At 45.0% G+C, this 27,126-nt stretch overlaps 1 protein-coding gene across 2 annotated transcripts; it reads left to right on the top strand.

Moving 5' to 3' along the window:
* The first annotated feature begins 11,949 nt into the window (after positions 1-11,949).
* Positions 11,950-22,834, top strand: NDUFV3 (NADH:ubiquinone oxidoreductase subunit V3). Of its 2 annotated transcripts, XM_020892724.2 has the most exons (4): positions 11,950-12,099; positions 13,923-14,043; positions 18,908-20,005; positions 22,248-22,834. In XM_020892724.2, exons 1-4 carry the CDS (start codon positions 12,052-12,054, stop codon positions 22,406-22,408), a joined length of 1,428 nt encoding a protein of 475 aa, XP_020748383.2. In that variant the 5' UTR covers positions 11,950-12,051; the 3' UTR covers positions 22,409-22,834. The 2 variants fall into 2 exon arrangements, with proteins under 2 accessions (XP_020748383.2, XP_020748384.2); XM_020892725.2 differs by lacking the exon at positions 18,908-20,005 and having other exon boundaries at positions 11,962-12,099.
* Positions 22,835-27,126: the final 4,292 nt, after the last annotated feature.

The raw sequence follows: 27,126 nt of genomic DNA on the forward strand, positions 1-27,126 counted from the left end.
ATTTGGAAACAGTCTGTTGTTCCATGTCCTGTTCTAACTGTTGCTTCTCGACCTACATACAGGTTTCTTAGGAGGCAGGTAAGGTGGTCAGGTATTCCCATCTCTTGAAGCATCTTCCACAGTTTGTTATGATCCACACAGTCAAAAACTTTGGCAAAGACAATGAAGCAGAGGTAGATATTTTTCTGGAATTCTCTGGCTTTTTCTATGATCCAGCGGATGTTGGCAATTTGATCTCTGGTTCCTCTGACTTTTCTAAATCCAGAACATCTGAACATTGAAGCCTCGCTTGGAGAATTTTGAGCATGACTTTATAAGTGTGTGAGATGAATGCAATTGTGCAGTAGTTTGAATATTCTTCAGCACTGCCTTTCTTGGGACTGGAATGAAAACTGACTTTCCCCAGTCCTGTGGCCACTGCTGAGTTTTCCAAATTTGCTGGCATATCAAGTGCAGCACTTTACAGCATCATCTTTTAGGATTTGAAATAGCTCCACTGGAATTCCATCACCTCCAATAGCTTTGTTCATAATGATGCTTCCTAAGGCCCACTTGACTTCGCACTCCGGGATGTCTGGCTCTAGGTGACTGATCACATCATCTTGGTTATGTGGGTTATTAAGATCTTTTTTATACAGTTTTTCTGTGTATCCTTGCCACCTCTTTTTAATATCTTCTGCTTCTGCTAGGTCCATACTTTTTAATTTTAATCAAGTCTAAATTGAAATTTTTTCAGCCTATTTTTATTTTCACACTCTTTTCTTTTTCGTTTCTTATGGTGCTACTTATATTTATTTTGTTGTATGCTGTCTGATGTTAATGTGTGTCTACAAGGGTACTGTTTTAAGTGGCTCTTATCATTATTACTGTTTTATACATAAGTAAACTATAATTTTTAGCATTAATATGATGCCTGGATATTTTCCTATCTAATTTTTCTAGCATATTACCCAAAACTCACTACTCAAATTTCACTTCTGGATAATTTGGACTTTTTAAAAATTAATTTCTTAATGTGGCTATAATATAACCAAGTTTTACTTCTCTGAAATTTATAAAAACAATGAGGGCATATTAATCATGGATATGGATAAAAATGGAGTGTCATTTAGCTTTCTACCATCTCTTGTGGTAATTCTCTCAAAGCAGTTAGCAGAGTTATTAGTAACTGTATTCAAACTGTGATGCCAGAGATGACTCTTGAGTGTCCCTTGCACTCAAGGAGATCCTAAAGAAAATCATTCCTGAATATTCATTGGAAGGACTGATGCTGAAGCTGAAGCTCCAATACTTTGGCCACCTGATGCGAAGAGCTGACTCACTGAGAAAGACCCTGATGCTGGGAAAGATTGAGGGCAGGAGAAGGCAGCAGTGCATGAGATGGTTAGATAGCATCACTGACTCAATAGACAAGAATTTCAGCAAACTCTGGGAGACAGTGATGGACAGGAGAGCCCAGCATGCTTGTAGTTCATGGGGTTGCAAAGAGTCAGACACGACTTAGCAACTGAACAACAAATCCATTATCCATTACCATAATACATAACAAACACAAAATTGGACAGCCTAAAACAATAAGCATTTATTTAGGTCATGATTCTGTAGATTCATCATTTGGGCTGGTATACTGGGAGATTCTTCTGGTGTTTACACCTTGGCTTATGTGTCTGTGGCCTGCCTCCTGGTTGGAAGAGAGAACTGGGTGGTCAAGGATGGCCTGGGTGGCTCATCTGTACTCTACCTGGCCTCTTATCCACCAGAAGAATGCTGGGGCTTTCTATGTGGCAGGTACAATGGACAAAAGGCCCATAAAGCCTCACAAGACCCAGAGCTGAAGCTGCCACACTGTTACTTCTGATATTCTTTTGGACAAAGCAAGTCACAAGGGCAGCAAGATCCAAGGGGTGGCAGGGATAAATCTCCCTCCTGATGAGAGGGGCTGTAAAGTCACATCACAAGAGCCTGAATAGAGGGAAGAGTGGGGAGATGAAAGGTTGTTGCTGAACAAAAAGACGCCGGGATTCTTGGCCTCCGGAGGAGAAGAACTCAATCCGGGGCCAGAGATGAGGCTTGATCGCTCAGAGCTTTTGTGTAATAAAGTTTTATTAAAGTATAAAGGAGATAGGGAAAGCTTCTGACATAGGCATCAGAAGGGGACAGAAAGAGTACCCCTCTGCTAGTCTTCAGCTGGATATTATACAGTCACTAGCAGTCTGTTAACCCACTCCAGTGTTCTTGCCTTGAGAATCCCAGGGACGGGGGAGCCTGGTGGGCTGCCGTCTATGGGGTCGCATAGGGTCAGACACGACAGAAGTGACTTAGCAGCAGCAGCAGTCTGTTAATGAAACAAAGGAATGTCTTTAAAACTCAGAATGGCACCAGGCCCCTCATCCATAAGATGCATTTTGGGATAATCTTGGCACCAGAATATTCATCCCAGGCCATAAAACGATTGACTTGAATCTTGTAGAAGGGCAGATTACCATACAAATAGTTTCATTTACATAGATTAGGGGAACAATATCTGAGTATAACATACTGGTTTGTCAAGTAGGTTCTGAGCCATTAGGCAGAACCGACTTGAAGACAGAGTCTGGGGTAAATGCATAGTACATTAACATAGCTTAAGACAAACATTTCCATAAGAAAAATGTATTGGTTAACTCAAGGTTTGAGAATAGTTAACTTCAAGTGAAACCAGGTGTCATATGGCAACACAGTATTTTAAGAGAAACTTCCTTTCAAATTTGTATAGAGAAGGAAAAAAATATCGCTAGTTTGTTTCCTCCTGCCACTTAAGAGAGAGAAAAATGTCTGACACATGCAGCCCATTTCCTCCATTTGGAGACCCCTGGCCTTCGTGCCTGTTACCCTCTCAGAACCAAGGCCAGTTTTCAGTCAAATCTGCCACAGGCCACTCTTTGGCCTCAATTGTTCACATCCCTGCAACTGAAGAAGTCTCACCTCCTCCCAAGATCCCCCAAGGTCTCCTCTGGTCCCAGCACTAGGTTTAAAGTCCAGGGTATCGTGATCTATACTAGGTCGGATACTAGTCCTTAGGTGTGGCTCCTCTCGGTCCAGAGACCTGCAGACTACAAACAGTAGTGGTCTGTCCCACACGCCCAACAAATAGCAGCAAAAGGAGGAAGAATAACCAGGATAAATGCTTCCATTTGACAACGGGAGGAATGGGATGCACAGAGCAATCGCTGGTCCACAGCAATTCTGAAATCACCGGGAAAATGACCACAGGGCACACAGGGACAGGAAGTGTTCCCTGAGTCAGCAAGTTCCACTTACTGGGAGGGTTCCCCAAGCTGTAAGCCAACAAGACTTTCATATCTGCCCTCCGGGATATCCCTCTTTTTCCAGCATCTTTTTGGTCAATTTGGAAAATGTACCCTTTGAGCAGCTGTCTTAAACTATGCCTGCCTTTAGCAAGTTGGGAGTCCAGAGGCCTTTAAACTGTCCACTTCCCTTAGGCCAGCAGGTGGCGCTTTGTTCCAGTGAAAGTGAAAGTGGCTCAGTCGCGTTCCGCTCTTTGCGATCCCATGTACTGTACAGTCCATGGAATTCTCCAGGCCTGAATACTGGAGTGGGTAGCCTATCCCTTCTACAGGGGATCTTCCCAACCCAGGGATCAAATCCAGGTCTCCCGCATCACAGGCAGATTCTTTACCAGCTGAGCCACAAGGGAAGCCCAAGAATACTGGAGTGGGTAGCCTAACCCTTCTCCAACGGGTCTTCCCATCCCAGGAACTGAACCGAGGGTCCCCTTCATTGTAGGCAGATTCTTTACCAACTGAGCTATTCTATCTTCTTCAGTCGCTCAGTCGTGTCCAACTCTTTGCGACCTCATGGACTGTAGCCCACCAGGCTCTGTCCATGGGATTCTCCAGGCAAGAATACTGGAGTGGGTTGCCATTTCTACTCCCTAAAAAGCTTGTGGCGATGTCAGCAATGGGGCTGAATAAAGTATCTTTCACCATGTCCCCCACCTCAACAACAAAAATTTAGTATCCATTCAGAGAAAAAAGTGCTGTTGTAAAAACTGGGATCCAGTACTATATGCCATGGAACCAGGCAAGTCTTGTCCACCCAGGTCTCAGTTAATAGACATTCAGACCTCAGTCCCAGCTGTGGGATCTGCAGTAGCCTGTGGCCTCTTGACCATGGTCTGGGAGCCATGGAAAAACACTTAAACAATCTTAAACAATCACCCATGAAAAACAGCTTTTGTAGGACTCTAGGTTTCCACTGGATGAGTTCCGGCACATAATTAGAGTGAATAAATATATGCTTCGAAGACAAGGACAAGGTAACAGAAGCAGTTTGACATGACCTGCATCACTCCTGCCCTAAGGCAACACAGCTGAGAGAACATCTCAGCCCACAAGGTCACAAAGGAAAGTGACAGGTACAAAGAAGATCATTACATGATTATAAAGAGGTCAGTTCATCAAGAAGATACAACACATACACGTGTTATAGATATAGATAGAAATAAAGATATAATTTGGATCCATCCAGTATTGGAGCATCTAAGTATATCAAGCAAATATTAATAGATCTGAAGGGAGAAGTGGACAACAATACAATAACAATAGAGAACTTCAATACCCCGTTTCAACAAGGGATAGGTGATCCAGAGAGAAAATGAATAAATAAACATAGGTCTTGAAATGTGCTTTAGACCAGATGAACCTAATACATATACACAGAACATTCCATCCAAGGAAGAAGCTCCTTGACATTAGTCTGGGAAGAGATTAATTGGCTAGCACCAAAAGCACAGGCAATAAAAAAAAAAAAAAGGCAAGTCAAACCACACCAAACTAAAATGCGTCTGTACAGCAAAGACACAATCAACAAAAGGAAAAGGCAACTGACTGAATGGGACAAAATATTTGCAAATCATACATCTGATAAGGAGTTAATATCCAAAATATATAAAGAACTCATACAACTCAACAGCAGAAAAACAATCCAGTTAAAAGATGCTCAAAAGACCTGAAAAGACATTTTTCCAAGAAAGATATTCAAAAGGCCAACAGGTACATCAAAGGGTGCTCACGTCACTAATCACCGGGGAAATGCAAATCAAACCCATGAGACAGCACTTCACACCTGTTTAAATGGCTAATATCAAGAAGAAAAGAAAGTACAAATGCTGTTGACAATGTGGACAAAAGGGAACCCCTGTACACTGTTGGTGGGAACATAATAAACTGGCACAGTTCCTCAAAGAATAAAAAGTAGAACTGTCACAGGACCCAGCCATCCCACTTCTGCAAATAAACCCAAAGGAAATGAAATCATTGTGTTGAAGAAATGACTGCCTCCTCCTACTCAAAGCAGCATTATTTACAATAACCTCCCCTTGTGGCTCAGATAGAAATGAGTCCGTCTGCAATGTGGGAGACCCAGGTTCGATCCCTGGGTTGGGAAGATCCCCTGGAGGAGGAAATGGCAACCCACTCAAGTATTCTTTTCTGGGGAATCCCATGGACAGAGGAACCTGGTGGTCTACAGCCCATTGGGTCAAAAAGAGTCAGACACAACTGAGCGACTAATACACAAAGACATGGAAATAACCTTAGTGTCCATCAACAAATACATGGCTGAAGATGTGTTCTATGCAATAACAGATGGACCTTGAGGATATCATGCCAAGTGAAATGTCAGATGAAGACAAAGACTGTATGATTTCATTTATATGTGGAATCGAAAAAACAAACACAAGAGTACCTTTCCTAAAGAAAAATTTTAATTTCAATGTAATTAAACAGCTTAGAATGTCCTGAACCAAGGGAGGTATATGTGTCTTCTAATCCCAGACTCAAGAGAGAATAGACCTTAAGACATTTTTCCTCACCTGAGAGACACATTTCCTGTGGCCTTTCTTTGCTAGATTTTTTTTTTTGCTAGTGGGTGGCTTTGCCCAGGTTCACCCTGTCACTGAGGGTCAGTTCTGCAAGGGTTCCCTCTGATTCTCTCCAGGTCACTCCCAAGTATTCACGGGGCCAAAGTCTTGTCTCCTCTTCCCCTGATGTCAGTTAAACCAAGGCTTTGGCTTACTGAGATCAGCAAATGCTCCAGGGCAGTGCTGCCTTCTTGTGGCTTCTGGCTTCTCTGTTTTTTGGGCCCCTGGAGACACACACTTCCTGTAGTCCAGGACACTTCAAGCTATGGAAAAAATGATCTCACTTGGGCAAGATAAGCAACAGTCAGAAGAGTTGGGAGGCAAACCCCAAGTCCACTTGGAGGAATGCACATTCACCCCGGGACTTGGGGATTCCCTGGGAGAAGAGCCCAGAAACACGAGCTTTCAGTACAATCCTGCACAGCAAGTATGAACAAGGACCCACAGGGATCACAGAAAACAGAACTGGAATGAGAACAGAGCGGGTTATTTGATAGTATGCTAGTACATTGTACCCAGCACTGCTACATGCTCTGTAACTCAGGGTTTTTCATCATGTAGTGACCACATTCTGCCAGAAACAGTGGTCATTACGTATGTTTTAAAACATGGTTTTAGTTACATGCAATATAACTTCAGGGCTTCCCAGGTGGCTCAGTGGTAAATAATCTGCCTGCCATTTCAGGAGACGTGGGAGACAGGAGGGTTTGATCCCCGGGTTTGGAAGACCCCCTGGAGGAAGAAATGGCAACCCACTCCAGTATCCTTGCCTGGAGAATCCTGTGGACAGAGGAGCCTAGCATTACAAAGCCTGGGGTTGCAAAGAGTCGGACTCTGAGCTCGCACGCACTTTAACTTCAACTTATTTTCTTTTCTCCTTATATAAAAGCTTTTCAATTTACTTTTCGGGTTTGCTGAGCAACCTGCTTTTTTAAAGTTCTTTTATTAAAAAGAAAATTATCGGACTTCCCTGGAGGTAACAGTGGGTAAGAACATGCAGAGGACTCAGGATCAATCCCTGGTACAGGAGGATACCACATGCTGCACAGCAACCAAGCCCACGTGCCATCACTACTGAGCCTGCACTCTAGAGCCCGCGAGCCACAACCGCGGAGCCCACATGCCACAGCTCCCGAAGCCTGCATGCCTGGAGCCTGTGCTCTGCAACAAGAGAAACCACTGCAAAGAGAACACACAACTAGAGAGCAACCCCCACTTTCTACAAGAGAAAGCCCATGCGCAGCAACGGAGACACAGCAGAACCAAAAAATAAATAAAATAAGAAAATTATCTTACTTAGCAAGGCATATTATGTGTGATCACTGTAAACAATAGTTTAAAATGACAGTTATTATAAACACACTACTATATATAAAACGGATAAGCAACAAGGACCTACTGTATAACACAGGGAACTATACTCAATGTTTTGTGGTAACCTATATGGGAAAAGCATCTGAAAAAGAATATATTATTATAATATACATACATATAAAGCTGAATCAGTTTGCTGCATACCTGAAACTAACACATCACTGTAAATCAACTCTACTCCAATCAAAATAAATAAATAAGAAAAACTACACAGCTACTGAAAGCTTTTTTAAAATAATCTTCATCTAAGACACATAATTAAACTGTATTTATTTACATAGGATAATGCATATTTCCTTTGCTGTAATGGAAAAGAACATTTTTAAAAGAATATGTGTGTGTGTCTGTGTGTGTGTGTGTGTGTGTGTATATATATATATATATATATATCTGACTGAATCACTTTGCTGTATAATGGGAATTAACACCATTGTTAATCAACCATACTTCAATTTAAAAAATTACATTTCCTTTGGGGCTTACCAAGCATGTAGGTCTAAACTCAGAATGCAGAGTGAGGTCATACATGCAGAAGGTGTGATAGCTGAGTGTTTTTATTTTCCTTTTTGGCCCAAACACCTTTTTGAGTTAAGGACCCATCACTGGTCCAAGTGATGTTCCAGTTATTTAGTTTATCTTAAAAAGTTTTTAAACAAAACAAAACTGCAGTGAATGAGTTGGGGTCATCAGCCAAAGTAGAGGTACATTGAGGGTAACCCTGGGAGGAAGTGACCCAGTGATTGGGGAGTGGGGTGGGCATGTTGGTGATATTTAAGATGGGTGGGTGGGATTTCTAATTTAGAAATAAATTTATGGGATTAATTAAGGAATATTGACAATTTTTGAGGTTTTGCCTAAAAATGCTGGGTCAGCACTTGCTAAAGCTTCAGGCAGAGGTGACTGGTGCCTGCAGAAAGACTCTGGGCAGAGAATTAACAATTGAGCAACAGCCCCCACTGTCAGCAAAATCTAGTCTACAGTTTTCCAGCTGACCATTAAATAGGATATAATCCCATCTTCACAAATCCTTGTGAAACCACTGGCCCTTTCTCTGGCTTCCGCTTGATTTTTCTACTTGCCTCTTGCACTGATCCTGCGGTTTCTGTTCCTTTTGGCCAAATGTAGTAGCCTCCTCACCCGACTGCAGCAGCTGCCAACAAGGTCTTGCTGCCCTCAAGCTTAGGCACTTGTGCCCACTACAAATTGTCACCTGACATCTGCCTCTACACGGATGAAGTCACAGGCCATAATACCCCGTGGAAGTAGTTCAGGGTGCAGATCAGGAACAAGGCACTCTGTGTTCCAGAAAAAACTGGCAGAACAGGGCTTCGGGTAGGTAGATATTTTCAGGAGAATTTATGAGCCCAATTTTTCCATCTCCTTGTATCTAGAAAGGCGCTAAATCATTAACAGTGACATCTGCCCCTAGCAGCGAGCCTCTGCTGAAATGTGTGCTTGAACTCCCTTCACTAAAATCATATATAACACCGACCTCCCCCTACCTCTTCGGAGCACTTCCTGAGTTATCTGAGAGGCTATCTCCCAGGCTACACTCATTTTCCCCAGATAAAGCTTAACTCCCAACTCTCACGCTGTACATTTTTATTTTCCAGTCGGCACTGATCTTATACACAGTTGCTATAGTCACCTTCAGGCCCATAATCATATCGCTTCTTCGAAAAACCATCAAGATGCAACCCCCACACCCACCCCGGCATTGGGTCACTTCCTCCCTTGGTTATCCTCAAAGTACCACCTCCTCAAGCCACTCTGGCTGATGACCCCACCTCGTTAACTGCAGGAGGTCTTTTTGCTTTCTTTGATAATGAGTCTTAGGACTCAAGCAAGACTTCTGTTGTCCTGTCCAACTCTTTTGCAACCCCACAGACTGTAGCCAGCCAGGCCCCTGTTATGGGATTCTCCAGGCAAGAATACTGGAGTAGGTTGCCATTTCCTCCTCCAGGGGATCTTCCCAACCCAGGGACTGAACCCAGGTCTTCTGAGTTTCCTGCATTGGCAGATGGATTCTTTACCACTAAACCACTTGGAAACCAAGCCAGATGTCTACCCCAACGCTGGTGGGAGAGAACCAAGGTCTCTGGATCCCAAGAATGAGGGTGATGTGGACTTTCCAATTTCAGACCCTGTGGTTTATCACCTTCAACATTCTTAATCACCTATAAAATAAGCAAAATTCACAAAGACAAGCTTGAACTTTCCCCTGGAGGCAACAGTTAATTAGGTTTGAGCAAAGGATGATTCTTCCATCGGCATGTTTTCTTCCTTTTCTCTGCAGTGATGAGGACACCTTCATTATTACCCTAAGGCTTGAGTCCTTGTCCTTGCCTCCCAGTGTGGACGGTGGCAGGTCCCATTGCATCCACTTGACTCGAGTCCCCTTTGACAAGGGTCTGAGTGTTATTGAACCAGGGTCATCTGTGCAGGAGGCCAAACGCTGAGACTGTGTATGCAGTCTCAGCACACAGAGTTGGTGCAGCAGAGAAACGGCTCATCCACAAGGCAGCCGAGTGAGGAGATGAGAGAACAAATCTTAAATGTGCCTGTCCTATGTTGAGGGGCTTGAGGTATTTATGAGATAAGGAAGCAGGTGATCTCAAGCACGGGGAAAGGAGATTGGAAATCAGGAAAGAGTTGAGGCTCTGGTGTCTCTGACTTGCATGCTTTTTCATGAGAGGCATGGTCAAAAATCTAAGCCCTTAGCATGATCCGAGGGTGGAGTTTCCAGCTTACTGATGTCAAAAGGTCATTCATCAGACACCTGGCACAGACCCAGTTTTAGGGTTGGTGATCCCAACCAGTCTTAACTGGCTTGAACTGATCAGGTGTTCACCCCAATTTCCTGGAAAACAACTAAAATCTGTTTTATCGTAGTGACCATAAGTCACAGTTGTTCTCTATTGGCGTGGCTAAGGAGACAAATGAAATGAAATGAAAAGACACTTTCTCCTTGGATGGAAAGCTGTAACAAATGTAGACAGCATATTAAAAAGCAAAGATATCACTTTGCCAACAAAGTCCATCTAGTCAAAGCTATGGTTTTTCTAGTAGTCAAGTATGGATATGAGAGGTGGACTATAAAGAAAGCTGAGTGCCGAAGAATTGATGCTTTTGAACTGTGGTGCTGGAGAAGACTCTTGAGAGTCCCGTGGACAGCAAGGAGATCAAACCTGTCCCTCATAAAGAAAATCAACATTGGAAGGACTGATGCTGAAGTTGAAGCGTCAATATTTTGGCCACCTAACGCGAAGAGCAGACTCATTGGAAAAGACCCTGATGCTGGGAAAGTGTCACTCAGTCATGTCCGATTCTTGGCGATCCCATGGACTGCAGCCCACCAGGTTTCTCTGTCCATGGAATTTTCCAGGCAAGAATACCTGAGTGGGTTGCCATTCACTTCTCCAGGGGATCTTCCGGGCCCAGGAATCGAACCCAGGTCTTCTGCACTGCAGGCAGATTTTTTTTACCATCTGAGCCACTAGACTGAGGGCAAAAGGAGAAGTGGGTGGCAGAGGATGAGATGGTTCGATAGTATCACCGACAGTGGACATGCGATTGAGCAAACTTCCAGAGATAGTGAAGGACAGTGAAGCCTGGTGTGCTGCAGTCCATGGGGTCACAAAGAGTCGGACACAACTTAGTGACTAAAAAACAACAAAAAGGAGTCAAAAGTAATTAAGGTGAGTTTGGTCAATGAAGGCAAGTTAACAGCAGAACTTTCAGCAAACTGTTCCTTGAGCTAACTTTTTTTTGGCCATGCCCACATGTGGGATCTTAGTTCTCTGACCAAGGATGGAACCTGCACCCCCTGCATTGGAAGGGCACAGTCCTAACCACTGGACTGCCAAGGAAGTCCCTCCTTTAGCTGCTACTCTGACAAGCTCAAGAATCTTGTTAGTCACCAGTTTCTGTTAATCCTATGTGGTTGCTTTTTTTTTTTTTTTTTTTAACCAAATGGGGCAGGGTTTCCTGTTGGACCTGTTTTCCCATTTACCTTGCCACCCGAATGACTCTCCAGCCAAGTGGAGGGCCTCTCCTGGTGGAGCTGAGGTAGGGGTCCGCTCCTCTTTAACGGGATACTTCCAGTGACCAGTGATACTTCCATGATACTCTGCATGCCGCAGAGACGCGTGAAGGCACGATCAACAGGGTGAGAAGGAGGTCAATAACTAACTACCCCTACTCAAGTTTATGCCTAACAGGGGAAGGTTCGGAGGGGAGAGTCTTTGCCCCGCGTCCTACAAACAGGTAAACTAAAGCTTGCATTTCTCGTCCCCTTGGTTCTGGAACTACGGTGCTCACAGGTCAAAGAGCGTCCATGGTCCAACCTGATGCTGCCCTGCAGGGTGACCACGCCGGTCGGAGGACAGGAAATGACACCCACAAAGACCACTTTGGCGTCCCAGCACCCATCCTGCCGCGCGGCCGCAGTCAGCGGAAACCCTCCGCCAGTGATTGGCGGCTCCTCCCGGGAGCGTGGCCTCGAGCTGCTCCGCCGGGAACCTGGAGGCTGCGGTAATGCGCGCGCAGGTCTTCGGCGGTGGTGCGCGCGCAGGGCTTCGGCGGTGGTGCGCGCGCAGCAGCCATTGCCGGGCCCCGCCCCTTCACTGCCTGTGATTGGCGCCATCATCCGAAGGGGCGGGCCCTCAGGCGGCAGTGCCGGTGCCGCGTCGCGTCAGTCTGGTGCGACCTCTGCCCGGCGGGAGGGTCGTCCTGTCTGCGCCTGAGTCACAGCCATGGCGGCCTCGCTTCTGCTACGGCAAGGACGAGCCGGGGCTCTGAAGGTAAAGAGGGGCCAGACCGGCGGCCAGGAGCTCGCGGAGCGCCGGGAGACCGCAGAGGGCGGGGCAAGACCTGCGGCCTGACGGTCACCTCCAGCCGCCCGGGGATGCCGCTGACTCCGCTTCCGGGGTCGAGGGCTGGGCCTGGGGTGAGGGTTCAGGAACCTGGCCTGGGGGGATTAGGAGCCAGGCCTGGGAGCGACGACGGTCCCGGCGACCCCGGCCACCGCCCCCTCTGGACCCCTATCCCCAGGAGCCTCCGGTGTGCAGCCAGGCCTCGGACAGGTGTAGGGGCCGCAGGTGTCCCGCGCGGAGCCCCGCCAGAACCCTTGAGGACATGTCTCTGCTATTTAACCCTAGGAGAAATGAGGGAACTTTCAAGAACCTGGTTGACCTGGTAACTAGGCAGCCACTCAGAAGCCAGCTTAGGTTACCTCATCTGTGAAATGAAAAGGAGAAAGAACTTTCTCCATCTGGACAAAGCTAAGTCCACTTCACTGTATTTAAAATTAAAAATGACTCTTTTGACAAAAGCAGTAACTATTCTAATCGTCGCAAAATACAGATAATGGAGGGGGCATCTGTTGTGAGAGAGGCCACAGTTTTCCTTTTCATATCTTGGCCCAGTTCATTTTTCAGGCTTTCATGAATACATATACACAGTGGCTAACTTTGTTTTTGGGGGCTACAAAATCACTGCAGACGGTGATTGCAGCCATGAAATTAAAAGATGCTTACTCCTTGGAAGGAAATTTATGACCAACCTAGACAGCATATTAAAAAGCAGAGACATTACTTTGTCAACAAAGGTCCGTCTAGTCAAGGCTATGGTTTTTCCGCTAGTCATGTATGGTTGTGAGAATTGAACTATAAAGAAAGCTGAGTGCCGAAGAATTGATGCTTTTTGAAGGAGAAGACTCTTGAGAGTCCCTTGAACTGCAAGGAGATCCAACCAGTCCATCCTAAAGGACATCAGTCCTGGGTGTTCATTGGAAGGACTGATGTTGAAGCTGCAACTTCAATACTTTGGGCACCTGATTCGAAAAGCTGACTCATTTGAAAAGACCCTGACGCTGGGAAATATTGAGGGCAGGAGGAGAAGGGGACGACAGGATGAGATGGTTGGATGGCATCACTGACTCAATGGACATGGGTTTAGGTAGACTCCGGGAGTTGGTGATGGACAGGGAGGCCTGGCATGTTGCGATCCATGGGGTCACAAAGAGTCAGACACACCTGAGCAACTGAACTGATGTCATAACCAGAAAAAGCAAATGCTTCACCTTCATGTAGGTACTGTAGGTGCCTGTGTTCTGTGTCCAGCACATAGTAGGCTTAGTGAGTATATACTGAGTGAATGAACACTCTGTGAAGTGTAAAGTGTTCACTTACAATATATAGTAGACAGTTTTGAAGCAACTATTTTTCATCTTCAGTAGCATTTTTAATGGCTAGATTGCGCTTCTGCTTTATAGTCTAAGCACAGGAAAACATTTTATGAAAAGAATCAAGTATTTTGTAGATTGATAGGTAATTGGAGACTACAAAAAAGTATGCTTAGGAGAAAGTCACTTTGGAAGAAATACTCGAATGTTAGTAGTGACTGTCCTTGAACTCAGGCATTCTTTGCTCGAAGTTTTTTTGTATTTTCCAAACTTTCCATAATATGTGTAGGTGCTGAAAATTATAATAACTGTTAGAAATATGCCATATGAATTCACAGCATTTATATGTCGTGATAATACTATTCATAATATTCATGCTGTAATAGATGTTATAAATGGTATTACTCTAAAATTTCTGTTGTTGTGCCATTCTTTTGTCAGACTGTGCTTCTGGAAGCAGGCGTGTTTCGAGGACTTGCTCCTGCAGTTTCTCTCTCTGCAGAATCAGGAAAGAATGAAAAGGGATTACCACCGAACCCCAAGAAGCAGAGCCCACCAAAGAGTAAGGTTTTCATGGTCGTCATAAGTGAGAGAGAAGGCAGAGTGAATAAGTCAGCTTCCTAGGCATTAGAGAGAATTTTCGAGCTACATAATTTGATGCTTCATTTTTTAAAGAGTGTCCAGATTACAGTCAGACAGAAGATCTGTGACTAGTTTTAGACCAAACACAGCAGTAACATCATAGTCTTTGACTCTGAACTGGTTCTCTGTATTTTCTAAACATCAGACTGCATGGGTAGCAGTGGGATGCAGCATATGCCGACTCTGTGGTATCTGATGGCTGTGCTCACGTGCTCCTGTGAGGTGGCTGTGACTTTGGAGAGGGAGTTAGGAGTAGGCTCCAATTCCATCAGGACTCCCTTAACGAAGTGTGGTTATCTGCTTCTAGCTCTTTGCATAGTCATTTTGACTTTACCGCCAGTTTTGACTGTTGCTCCTGAATCCAGTGTAGTACATGCTCATGGGGGGAAATAGGAAATGCAGCATTGTTGTTCAGTTACTCAGTCGAGTCCAACTCTGCGACCCCATGGACTACAGCATACCAGGCTTCCCTGTCCTCCACTGTCTCCTGGAGTTTGCTCAAACTCATGTCCATTGAGTTGGTGATGCCATCCAACCATCTCATCATCTGCCACTCCCTTCTCCTCCTGCCCTCAGTCTTTCCTAGCATTAGGGTCTTTTCCAGTGAGTCAGCTCTTCACATCAGGTGGCCGAAATACTGGAGCTTCAACTTCAGCATCAATCCTTCCAATGAATAGTCAGGGTTGATTTCCCTCAGGATTGACTGGTTTGATCCTAGCTATCCAAGGGACTATTTAAGAGGCCCATTGCGTTTAGTCTTAATTGATGAAACCTCAGTTAACTTTTTTTTTCTTTTCCTTTTTTTAGTTAACTCTTAATATACATATGCAATGTACAGTCTCTTTGTAAATCTTTGACTATATGGGGTTTAGAATGATCGTTTTGAGTTTGTTTTATTTTCATCAAGATATTATTTCCCCAGTTTGAGTGTTTGAAAGTGTGTAGATGCTTTTGTCCCCTCTTCATCTGCACAGAAAAACACAGGTAGGTTATAAAATATCAGTGTGTTGTTGAGAGAGCCTTCAGCTGCCTTTCACATGCCATCCATCTTGGCTAAGGACACATACCCGCCCTGTGTGTCTGCGTGCTCGTCCACTGGAGGCCCAAATTCAACAGGAAGATTGTTGTTTTCTGTCCTGCACCTGCCACGTTTTTAAAGCCCATGTTCTTTTTCAATTTTCATCTTCACATTTTAAAATAGCTATCTTAAACACAGGGCTTCCCTGGTGGCTCAGTGGTAAAGAATCCACCTGCAATGCAGGAGATGTGGGTTTGACTGTGGATTAAATCCCTGGGTCAGGAAGATCCCCTGGAGACAGAAATGGCAGCCCACTCCAGTATTCTTGCTTGGGAAATCCCATGGACAGAGGAGCCTGGCAGGCCACAGTCCATGGGGCCACAAAAGAGTTGGACATGACTTAGCGACTAAACAGCAACAATCTTAAACATAAAGTCTCTTCTTTTTTCCAAAGATCCCCCTTTTCAGAAATGTGCTTCTATATGTAAATAGAAATAGAATGCTTCATCCTGTGATGGTTTTGGGTACAGTTGTGAGAAAGGAATACTGAGCTGGGGGTTGGCCTTGGGCTCACGTAGCTTCCACCTCTGGCCACAGCAAACCCTGCAGGCCTCAAGTCCCTTCATGCTGAGTGGGGTCAGCGGGCCAGTCTTGCTAGGTCAGTATGAGGCTGATGACCTGTGTGATGTGTGTGTGCGGTCAGGTGGGAAGACAGCTTTTAGAGCTGTGCTGTCTTTAATGCACTTTACACTTGTATTTCAGAACTTAAAAAGTAATTCCAGTCCCTGCATGAAGGAAAAGAAATCCTGCTTCTAAGTCAGCATGTGCAGTCCTCAATATTTCTCCCGAGGTGTCAGGATCAGTGAGTTGAATCCACAGTCAAACCCGCATCTCCTGCATTGCCTGTGGATTCTTTACCACTGAGCCACCAGGGAAGCCCTATGTTTAACATCCCTGTGTTACAGATGAGAAAGTGGAGAGGGGAGAGGCTCCTGAGCCATCGAGGGTCACACCATGTCAGTAGTGGAGCCTGATTGAGCCCCAGCAGTAAGATCCCCAGTCTATATTTATAAGCACTGTGTTGTCTTGTTGGTGGGAAAAAATCAATTCTTGTGTATTCATTAAAACAAACAAAAAAAAAAAGCCCAACTTTTCTTTAATAGTAAAAATCATGCGAAAAGAAGTTTTTGTTACCATATAAAATTGAAAAATTGTTTTGCATCCTGTTGAATTGTACCTTTGTTTCTGAAATTAGTTTTGTGACCTGCTGACAAGATGTGGAGTTGCTCATCTGTTTTGAACACCTAAGTCACCTTCGTTTTCAGTTAGGGTGCTACTAAAAAGCTGGAAGTTGTGCCCACCCCTATTTTTCAGTGAGAAAAGATATTCAGGAGATTCAAGTGGAGAGGAGACACAGAAGCTGTAGGAGAGTGCTGCCTCTGCGCTGTGACTTGTTTCTGTAGACCTTTATTTATCTGGGCTGTGACAGCCTCTGAGGATTAGAACCCGCCCCCGAAAGTCCGCCTCATGCTGGGAGGGGAGGCTCTGTGACTGGTCTTATTCTAGGGGCTTTGTGTCTCGAATATTTGTCTTTCGAGGAAAGTCACACTCAAACTAGAACGCTGTCAGAGTATGCAGGTGTCCCGCCTCTAGAAACACAAGTTTCGTGAAAACAAACAGGTAGAGTCATGCTTAAGTTCAGAGCGAGCGCACTGCTCGGTACACGTGGCTGTCTCCAGGCGGCAGGATCCCACTCTGCCGAGTGCAGACTTAGTGTCCCCGCCGGCACTGTTGACAGGGGTCACTGGTGGCAGCTGTGGTCATCGCAGCAGGCTTCCCTCCAAGTCACAGAGGATGCTGGGCCTGCGCTGCAGAGCGTCGGAGGTTGGCTCCTGATGAAAGGCAACTGTGTTACTGTGGTTCAGTCTGTTAGCCTGTCTGTGGGGCTCTCCCAGTAACTAAGCCTGCATAGAAGATATTTTAAAGCATCCTTATTTAATATGGTAGACCAAAGTTTCCTTTTTCAAACAAAATAAACTATTTCATTTGAGATTTTCTTTTTGCTTTCAATAGGTGGTAAGTCTAATGTTTTAATAACTTACTTACATTTTAAAAAATCTTCGTAATAAATTGTGAAAGAGTGAGGCATTATAATTAGATAGTAGCCTATCTAAAATAAGCCTTAATAGAAGTTAATTTTTCACACTTGGAAAATTCATGCTCAGCATAAAAGTGGATCAGTGGTAGAGGTGAGCAGGCTAGCAGGGTCTGGAGGCCAGTGTATGTTACACATTCCTTGTCAGAGCCTTTGTGCTGTTTCAGGTATGGTTTAGATAGAATGAGAGGGATTGAGTGCATGTGCATGCATTTACCTTGATTTTATGTTTCATGTGATCCTGGGGCTCTGTGCTTGTTGTGTTCCTGCAGTCAGAATGCAGGTTCTGGGATGATGCATGGCTGCAGATTCAGACAGGGCATGGAGGGAGTTTAAACTGTCACCCACAGCTCTGGCTGTTCAGTCATATCCTCTTACACTGCCCATTGACCTCTCTCTGGCCCATTTCTGATTATTTCTCAGTTTTCTTTGATCATTTTCTGTCATTCTGATGTGTGTATATATATATGTATATATATGTATATATGTGTGTGTATGTGTATATATGTGTGTATATATAGTCCCTGATCTCAGAAAACAATTAAGAGATTTTTTTTGGATACCAGTAAAATGGTAAAGTTAGAAATACATTTTTTTCCACTTTAAAGAAGTGGTATACTTTTTAGTATAAAATAGTCTCCTAGACTTGAAAAATAGGAAATGCATTTAGAGTTTGCTCATCTGCAATATATTTTTTTAAATTTTGCTTTAGACTTGAAAAGTAATTTTAATTTATAAAAACTTGTTCTGTATTTTTCTTCTTATCTGTATGGTTAAAAAAGATTTATCACCAGAGACGAGTGAAAATAGAACTAATGAATGTTTTGTGGGATTTCATTTTCTTTCCTGGTTGACTCTGCAACATCTAAGACTTACAGTACCACTTACTGTAACAGTTTAAGACTGTTTCTAATGACACATATGATACTCAGTTATTTTAGACCTTTTTGGTCTTGAATCAGTTTTCTTTGGCAGAAGAAACCGCTGAAGAACATGATTTTGCAGGACTCTGGTTCCTCTCAGGACACCTTCCTTTGACGCCCAGTATCCCCTCCCTCCCACCCCCACTCTTAAACTCGTGCGTGTGCTTCCCCCAGACCCAAACCAGACTCTGTTCTCCACCTTTGCTTTGTTCTTTTGTTTAAAAGGTCAAGTTCATGCAATATGGGTCATTTTTAAAATATTTGAGAGGCATCAATTTCTTTAGGGATTTGAGAAATCAGGCATTTCTAAAACTTTCATCATCTGAAAATATCTTTATAATTTATCTTAAATTGAGATGCAATAGTAGTTTAAAAAATAATTATCATCAGGAAGTGCTCACTGTGAAAAATGGAGATAAGATTGTTACTTCTTCTATTGTTTAAAAAACCCATCTTAAAAAATCTTCAGCTATCAAGAAAGACATCTGCGATTTTTTTTTTTAATTGTTCTCCTGTGTGGCTTGGCTTTCCGTTAAGAGTGGGTTTCCATGGAGCAGTTCGTAAGATGATGATGTTGAAGATACTGTCAGTAACAAGGTGATGTGTAATGAAATGTCTGTGACCTTGATGAATTCACACTGTTTTACTCGATATGAAAAATAATAATCCTCTTTATGCCGTTTCCTAGATGTAGTGGAACCAAAGGAGAGGGGCCAGCAGCTCGCCCCCCCAACAGCAGATGCGGTGTCCAAAACCTTATCTGCACCCACTTCCTCCCCATCAGTTGTGAACCAAAGCAGGACGCTAGCAAGCCCTAACCCCGATGCCAGCGTGCCGCACACAGACCAAGGGCTTCCGAAGCTTTTGTCAAGAAAAACTTTGGTCGAGTTTCCTCAGAAAGTCGTGTCTCCATTCAGAAAACAGGGTTCAGATTCAGAGGCAGCCCAGCGGGGCAGGAGAGGGACGGATGATTCGTCTTCATCTTCATCCTCATCCAGCTCCTCGGATTCAGAGTCTGACGAGGAGGGCGACCGCTCAGGAACAGGTCCTCAGGTGAAGAGCAAGCGCAGGGGAGGGTCTCCCGTAGCAGAGGCCTCACGTTCCTCTGCAGATCGGGCCCCCAAAACTGAGATATCAGCCAAAGAGAAGACAGGGGCACAGCAGCCACACCCGGACCTCACCCCTGCAGAGAGGCCCCGCCAGGCAAAGAAAAAAGGGGCCTCCAGTCAGCCTCTGGAGGACAGAAAGGACCCCAAACCCAAAACCGCAGCGCCCAAGTCACACGCCGCTGAGGAGTCTGTGAAGCAAAATGTAAAGGAGAAACAATCGCAGAAGATATCTAGATCAAACAAAATAGACAAAGAAAGCCAAAAGCCACTTGAAGTTAAAAAAGTCTTGTCTGACCAAACAACGTGGGGATTGTCCACACATCCCGATGGCAGCCCGGCGCCCATCCCATCAACAGGAGCCAGAGCTGGGGGGCAGCCGCCAGCCCCTCCTCCTGAGGCCAGAGGGAGCCTTTTGGAGAAAAAAGGACCAGAAACAGATGGGGAGCTGGCTCTTCCCCTGTTCAAAACAGAAAAAGTGGAAAAGCAGGCAGCAGAAGGAATCTTAAAGGCTGAGGAAGAGATTTTGGCAGATCAGCTACCCATGCAAAATTTGAAGCCAGCCGCTGTTCAGAATGAAGATGTTCTGGATGAAAAGCCTGCAGTGCTGGAGCTTGAGGAGAAGGGCGGGATCATGGAGGACTCTGCCGCTCAAGTGGAAGGCCAGGACCACACACGGGGTACACCTTGTCTTGGGGTTCAGAGCTCTTTCTGTCCTTCGGGTGGGGAGGTCAGGCTTTGAGGAACTCTGTGATGAAAACAAGTGCTCCACTTCATCAGGTCCCCCAGGAGGCCTGTGGCCTGTAGCAGTGTCTCAGATAAGCTGGCGGGGGTGTGTTTATTATGGGTAGAAATTCCTAAAACATTTCAGATTTATTTCACAATGAAAAAGTTTGCCCTTGGCGCTTCCGACTGTTTCTTAACCAGTAGAACTTGTGACAACAGGCAGATGAACATCTTCATTCTTAACTTTGAAGGGTATTGAACCTGCAGGGAACCTCATTGAGTGAGGGGTGGTGGGAGGGTTCTGTTAAACTCCCCAGGTGAGGAGCGGTGCTTACACTTGGAGAAATGGCCTTCAGGTGAGCTGAACAGGCCTTTGTGTTTAGCATCGTTATGCCTAAGGGAAGAGCTCACTTTAGGGATTGAACCTGGACCTTAAGGCAGCCCTGAACTGCCCGAGTCTAGTTTACCCTGGACGTGTCCTCTGATTCACCTGAAGAGCACAGCAGGCTGCTTTGTTTTTCTGTACTGAGTTTTTATGAAGGACTTTTTTGCTCCCCTAAATTTTTAATGGGAAATTGCTTATTCTTATTTTACTACTTTCTTGTGCATCGAACTTCATAAAATACAGTGTGCTTTAGGGGGACCACAGCAAAATGGGAAAGCAGGTCTCCAGTTTTAGGATCTGTGACTCTTGAAATGCACCCATCACTAACAAACCCGGCTTCTTCCTGTCTGCCCTCTTTTCTGTTTAAAGCCTCTCCTAGGCTAGTGTACGTTACCTGTAATTACTGTTGTTGCCTCAGTGTGTTACAGTATTGTGTGTTTTCTTCCCTCCCCTTTTCTCCCTCTTTCATGAACATACGAAGCTGCAGCCAGCACCTGCCAGCCTCCTCCTGACCCCAAAAACTGCTTTCCTGCTGCTGTCGTAGTCACTCTGCTATAGACTTGTCACACCTTCAGGGTAACACAGAATTGGGAGTTTTCAGATTGCAGATCTTTTTGAAAACAATTTGGCTAGTTTTTGATGATTGTGTTATTTTTCCAACATTCTCTTTGCCCTTTGGAGGCTAAAGATGCTGCCCGGAGTGCAGCTGACTTTCAGGGTAGCGTCTGCAGGGGGTGAGCTGTAGCTCGCCCAACCCAGCCACTGGGCTCCTGTCCTGCCGGGGAGGGGTGGGGGTTCGATCCCCTTCTGTCAGCTCCCCCCCCACACGTGGACTGTGAGGATGCACCTGCCTGAGCTGTCCCCACGAGAAGATACCCTGCTTGTTGCGACGGGGAGGAGATCAGTTCTCTTAATAAAACATCATTTGTTTTAACGCAACTAAGAAAATGAAAAACATTTTGGTATGAAAATTTTGATATGAATTCAAATAATGGGAAACTAGTTACTTTTTTGCAGCATGATTAGAAGTGAACGGAGTCTGGACAACAGTAGTTTCAGGCCCGTGAGAACCCGTCCAGCATCAGCCATGACCCAGGCCAGCTCCCCTCTGCCATCCTCGTGTCTCAGGGCACATCACAGGGAAGTGGGTTGTCTTTTGCTTCATCCACACACATGGTATTAAGAGCACCAGTTGTGTAGGTGTGTGGGTTCTAATTCTTCTTTCTTCCACATAGAGAGAGATGGCTAAGTATTTTTTAGTATGAATCTAAAGTTTACCAACAATTTCTTTTTTAAAAAGTTAAACAACAAAAACTCCATATCTCATTTCTAGTTCCCCTTAACTGTGTTATCATCAAAAACATTGGACTTTATCTGATTTTCTTGTATTTGGAGACTTAGAAGTCTCACTTAGTTGCCACTTTAAAATTTTTCTTCTGTAAATGGTTTATTGCTGTTAGAGATAGATTTTTAATAGATCTGCTTTTTTTTCCTGCATCTTTAAATGACCTGCACATCCCTCCATAACTGTTCTTGGCATTTGCAAAATTCTGAGAAGTCCAGGGTCTACACAAAGTAAGATATAAAGGCATTATAACAGCTATTCCACCTCTTACATGATTAGTGTAAATTTTCATCAAGTTTCTTTATTTTGCTTTTGAAGATACTGTTGCTTTCTGGGCTTTTCTAAGTATACAATGTGTTTATTACATGTGGGATTTATGAAGACTGCCTGGGGTGTGTGTATGAGAGAGAGACAGCTGACCCATTCAGAAGCTCCCCACTCACCCACTGTTGTGTTTTCCCTGCAGAGCCTGCATCAGCCACTCCCAGCGAGCCGTTTGACAACACCACCTACAAGAACCTCCAGCATCATGACTACAGCACATACACCTTCTTAGACCTAAACCTGGACCTCTCCAAGTTCAGGATGCCCCAGCCCTCTTCAGGACGGGAGTCCCCCCGCCACTGAGAGCCCAGTTTAAAGATTACCCTTTCTGTATCTGTTGCATTCTTGCCTGCGGTCCTCTAGACAGTCACGAGACCCGGCGTGTAGAATCCTGGCGAGTAGTGAATTAGCAGCACTCCTCTGATGGTTCAGTCTCCATGTGTTTAGAGACACCTGGTGCGGGGATTTCTCTCTCATTGTAAAGTATGGCTCAGTGGACAGACCCACACAATTAGAGAGTCGGAGGTGTCTTCCCTCCGTGTGGTTCCACTGTGCTGGGCCCCGGTCAGCTTGGTGTTCTCTGGCTCACCAGTGTGGAGTCAATGAGTGTAGCAGGGCCTTCTGATAAGACCTAGTTCTTGATGAATCAGATATAGGAGTTGTATACATTTTAACTAACTACTGCACTGCAGAGAAATTATAATAAATTGTGGCATTTTATGATCAGAAGGATCCGAATTCTTTTGTTCCGTTGGATTGGGTATCTGATGTAGACTTGGGGAGTTGCGGAGCGGTGAGATTACAGACAGGTGAAAGTGGTACATGGAGTCCTGCAGCTTTGTTCTGGGTGGCCCGGCAAGATGAGCTTATTTGCCCACAGAGGGTTTCTGGGATGGCCCGGTGACTTCCCATCCCTCAGGGTGACATTACCCAGGCTGGGGGCCGTGCAAGTGGGAGCAGGCTCTGTGCATCCCACAGTGTCTGTCCCTCTGTGTGTCCCCAGGCCCCGTGGGGACTCTGAGAAGTAGCAGATCCAGCTGAGAGCGTTGCTGAGAGAAGAGGCTGTGTCCGCCTGCTTGGGCCACGCGTGCCCCAGCAGAATACCTGTCTACACACTGGGACATTTCCTGGTTTGCCTATTCTCATACTTCCTTGCTTGTTTCTGTGCCCGAGCTTGTGGGCCTTAGTTCATTTCAGTTCTGGTTCTTGGCCTCTAGTCAGTTTACAACAAACAGTACAGTGTGTTATAACTTCTGACTCACATTTCTGTAATCCTGCTTTTCTTTTTTTTTTTTTTTTTTTTCCTGCTTTTCTTAAAATGAGTCCAAGTAAGGATACCAAGACTGAAAACATGGGGTTGAAAAGCTAGTATTGTGATCATCTGTCTCAGATTTCATTACCGTTGCGGAGGCTGAGCGACTGAACAAAGTTCTCTAATCACATTTTTCATTATAAGAGTGCTAAGACCCATTACCAAAAGAAAGCAAATGGAACATAGATTACCTGAGATCTCTGTTCATCCGACCATGGTTAATACGGAACAGGTTCCCCGGTGCTGCAACCATACAGTGTACATACAGCTTTCTATCCTGGGTTTGTTTTTTTTTATTCATTTAATAGCTTCTTACAGTGTGGCCCATGGAGCCCCTGTGATGTGGAGGTGTGTGAAGGGTTGTGGTCTCTGATGCCAGAGTGCACTTCCCTGGGCTGCTAATACCACAGAGAGTTGTGAAGGGTTGCTGCTGAGCCATGAAAGACGCTGGGATTCTTGGCCTCCAGAGGAGAGAAATTCAATCTGGGGCCAGTGACGAGGCTTGATCGCTCAGAGATTTTGTGTAATAAAGTTTTATTAAAATATAAAAGAGCTTCTGACCCAGACATCAGAAGGGGGCAGAAAGAGTGCCCTCCTGCTAGTTTTCAGCAAGAAGCTATACACCCATCAGCAGGCTGCTAATTGGAGAGAGGAAATGTCTCAAAACTCAAGAGTGGCACCAGGCCCCTCATCCACAGTCTGCATTTTGAGATAACAGTGGCACAAGGTGAGTCAACCCAGGCCATAAAACAACTGACATGAATCTTGAAGAAAGGCAGATTTCCAAGCAAGTACATAGTCTCATTAATACAGCCCAAGAACATTTTCATGAGTAAAACATACTGGTTTGTTGAGCCATTATTGGTTCTGAGTCTTAGGCAGAGACTTGAAGAAAGACAAGTCTAAGGTTAAATACATAGTTCATTAACATAGCTTAAGAAAAACATTTCCATAAGAAAAATGCATTGGTTAGCTCAATGTTTGAGAAAAGTTCTGGTGGAACCAGTTGTTATCATGGCAACACAGAATTTTTAAAGAAACCTATTAATTTTGTATCGAGAAGGAAAAAAACATCTGACGCTTGCAGTCTATTTCCTGTACTTGGGGAACCATAGCCTTCCTGCCTGTTACCCTCTCAGTTGTAGTTCTTTTTGCATCAAAACAAGTCTGGATATATTTCAATCTGCATAATATTTCCCCCTGGCTCTAACCCTCTGGAAAGTCTCAGGAGCCACGATAAATAGCACCAGGCACGGCTCTGCATTGAGACCCCAGAACCTTCATCTGGGCACTGCAGCCACAGCTACCCACCGAGTGCAGCTCGTTGAGTTTGTGTATCCCACGTCCTCTTTTAAAAAAGAGTGCTGCCAAAATGTCTGTGTGCATGTAACTCATTTTGTATTTTCTGTTGTTTTCTGAAGAGGAATTTCCAGAAACCAGGCTAATGAATCACAAGTGATTCGTGAACATGTGTATTGCTTTCATTTCTGTGAGATTTTTTTTTTTCCTGTGAGATTTTTAAGTTGGCTTAATACATTTTGAATTCAACAAGATTTGCCTCTTTTTTTGTGGTTTTCATGTCATGTCACCTGAATGCTGGCATCTTCCTGGATATTGGTTCTCTTACACCTGTTACAACACACACCCCGGGACTGCAGGAGGCTGTTCAGGGACCTGCTCATTGTGGGTTCTGGCCCTGATGCTCACTGGCAGCTGGTTAATAACAGAAACCCAGCAGATGATCACGTGGCTTTCCTGATCCTGCTTCCAAGTCCAGGCTTTGTGTTTTGATGGTTTCTAATCTCCTCCTCGTCTCCCAACCCAAGGATGTTGGGAGTGGCTATCCCACAGCGCTGTCTGGCCATGGTCCTATACCTTGGGTGTAGAATGCAGTCAAAGACTTGTAAAATGACTTTGCTAATACCACAATGCACTACAGCCTGCAGGAAGGCTGTGTGAGGTAGAAAACACACAAACCAAATCGCTCTTAAACCTGGGGAGCGTGGGAGGAGTTTTTCCATAAATGGGCCAGATAGTAAATATTTTCGACGTTGCCACATACCATCAGCGTGGCTGTCATTTTTCTTCAACTCTTTGAAGATGTAAAAAAAAAAAACAAAAAACCCAAGCCTTTCTTGGTGTGGGCCTTACAAAAAGAGGCAGAGATTGGGTTTGTCTGAGAGCCACAGTTTTAGTACCCCAGGGTTAAGGGGCAGCCACAGGCCATTTAATTCAGTGAAGGGTGGGCTAAACGAGTTTGCTTCAGGTGCTTGGCACCCAGTTCTACTGCCTTTTCCACCCACCTCCTCCCCTCTGCCCTCCTGTGGGCTTTCTTCTAGAGGTGATCTAAACGAAGACCAAGAGGTAAAACATTCAACAGCCAAACTGATGCTCCTTTGGGAGTAACTTCCACGCTGGGAGTCTGACGTCCAAGATCAAGGTGCCGGCTGATCCAGTGCCTGGGTAGAGCCGCCCTCCTCACTTGCACACGAGCTGCCTTGTCCTGTATCCTCTCATGGCAGAGAGTCAGAGAGCAAGCTCCCTGGTATCTCTTTATAGAAGGACACCAATCCCCTCTTGGGAGCACCACCCTCACGGCCCCTCTAACCCTACTTCCTTCCCAGAAGGCCCCACCTCCAAATACCTCCACATGGGCTCAGGGCTTCAACATATGAACTTGAGGGGGATACAGGCATGCAGTCCATATAACAGTCTCTGTCCTGCAGGAGAAGAAGTGAGATACCTGGTTTTACTCTTGAAAAAAAAAAAAAAATAGAAAAGCTGGTAATGTGTTTGAAGTATTCTGACAAAAATTAGGGAAGAGCTGAGCTGCAGAGATGAGAAAGAACAGGAAAATGTTCATGATTGCTGAGGCTGGGTATTGGGCATGGGCAAGTTCACTATTCTGTTCTCCACAATCTGTTAAGTCCCTGGGAACTTTCACTTTTACAAATCCTGCTAGTTACGTGGACAGTAAAATTGAAAAGGGAGATACTTAAGGCAGAGAAGAGACAGGTCACGGCAGTGCCTCCAGGCAGAGGGGTGGTGTCCTGCTCTCCAACCCAGCGCCTCTCAGTGGGGTGGCCAGGTGACTCTGGGAGACCTTGATGGCTGCAGCCAGCTGCCGCCCTGAAGGACCCAGTCCAGCAGTTTGTGAACATAGGTATCTGGAGTCTGCAGTATGCACTCATAAATAACCCACTCCCCTAACTGTGGGTGAGTACATGTTTTCTTCAGGCTTAGAAGTGTTAAGAAGCATGTTGCAGACTTCCCTGGTGGTCCAGTGATTACGGCTCTGCACTCCTAGTGCAGAGGGCATGGGTTCCTTCCATGCTCAGTGACCTGACATCCTGTATGCCACAGGGTGTGGCCAAAAAAAAAAATCTCCAAATTAATAAACTTCATAATTAAAAAAAGAAAAAGCAGGTTGCTGTGATAGTAATCACGTGTCCCTGTTTCTTGTTTTATCTGTGTTTTCCATTACTTCACACAGTTCTTCACTTTGAGGAAATTTTCCTGCAACATATCTCTAAATGGGGCATCCCAGGTGGCTCATTGGTAAAGAATCCACCTGCCAATGCAGAAGACATGGGTTCCATCCCTGGGTCGGGAAGATCCCCTGGAGTAGGTCATGGCCACCCCCTCCAGTATTCTTGCCTGGAGAATCCCAAGGACAGAGGAGCCTCTACATTCCATGAGGTCACAAAAA

Source organism: Odocoileus virginianus, chromosome 4, assembly GCF_023699985.2.
Source record: "Odocoileus virginianus isolate 20LAN1187 ecotype Illinois chromosome 4, Ovbor_1.2, whole genome shotgun sequence".
NCBI classification, from domain to species: Eukaryota; Metazoa; Chordata; class Mammalia; order Artiodactyla; family Cervidae; genus Odocoileus; species Odocoileus virginianus.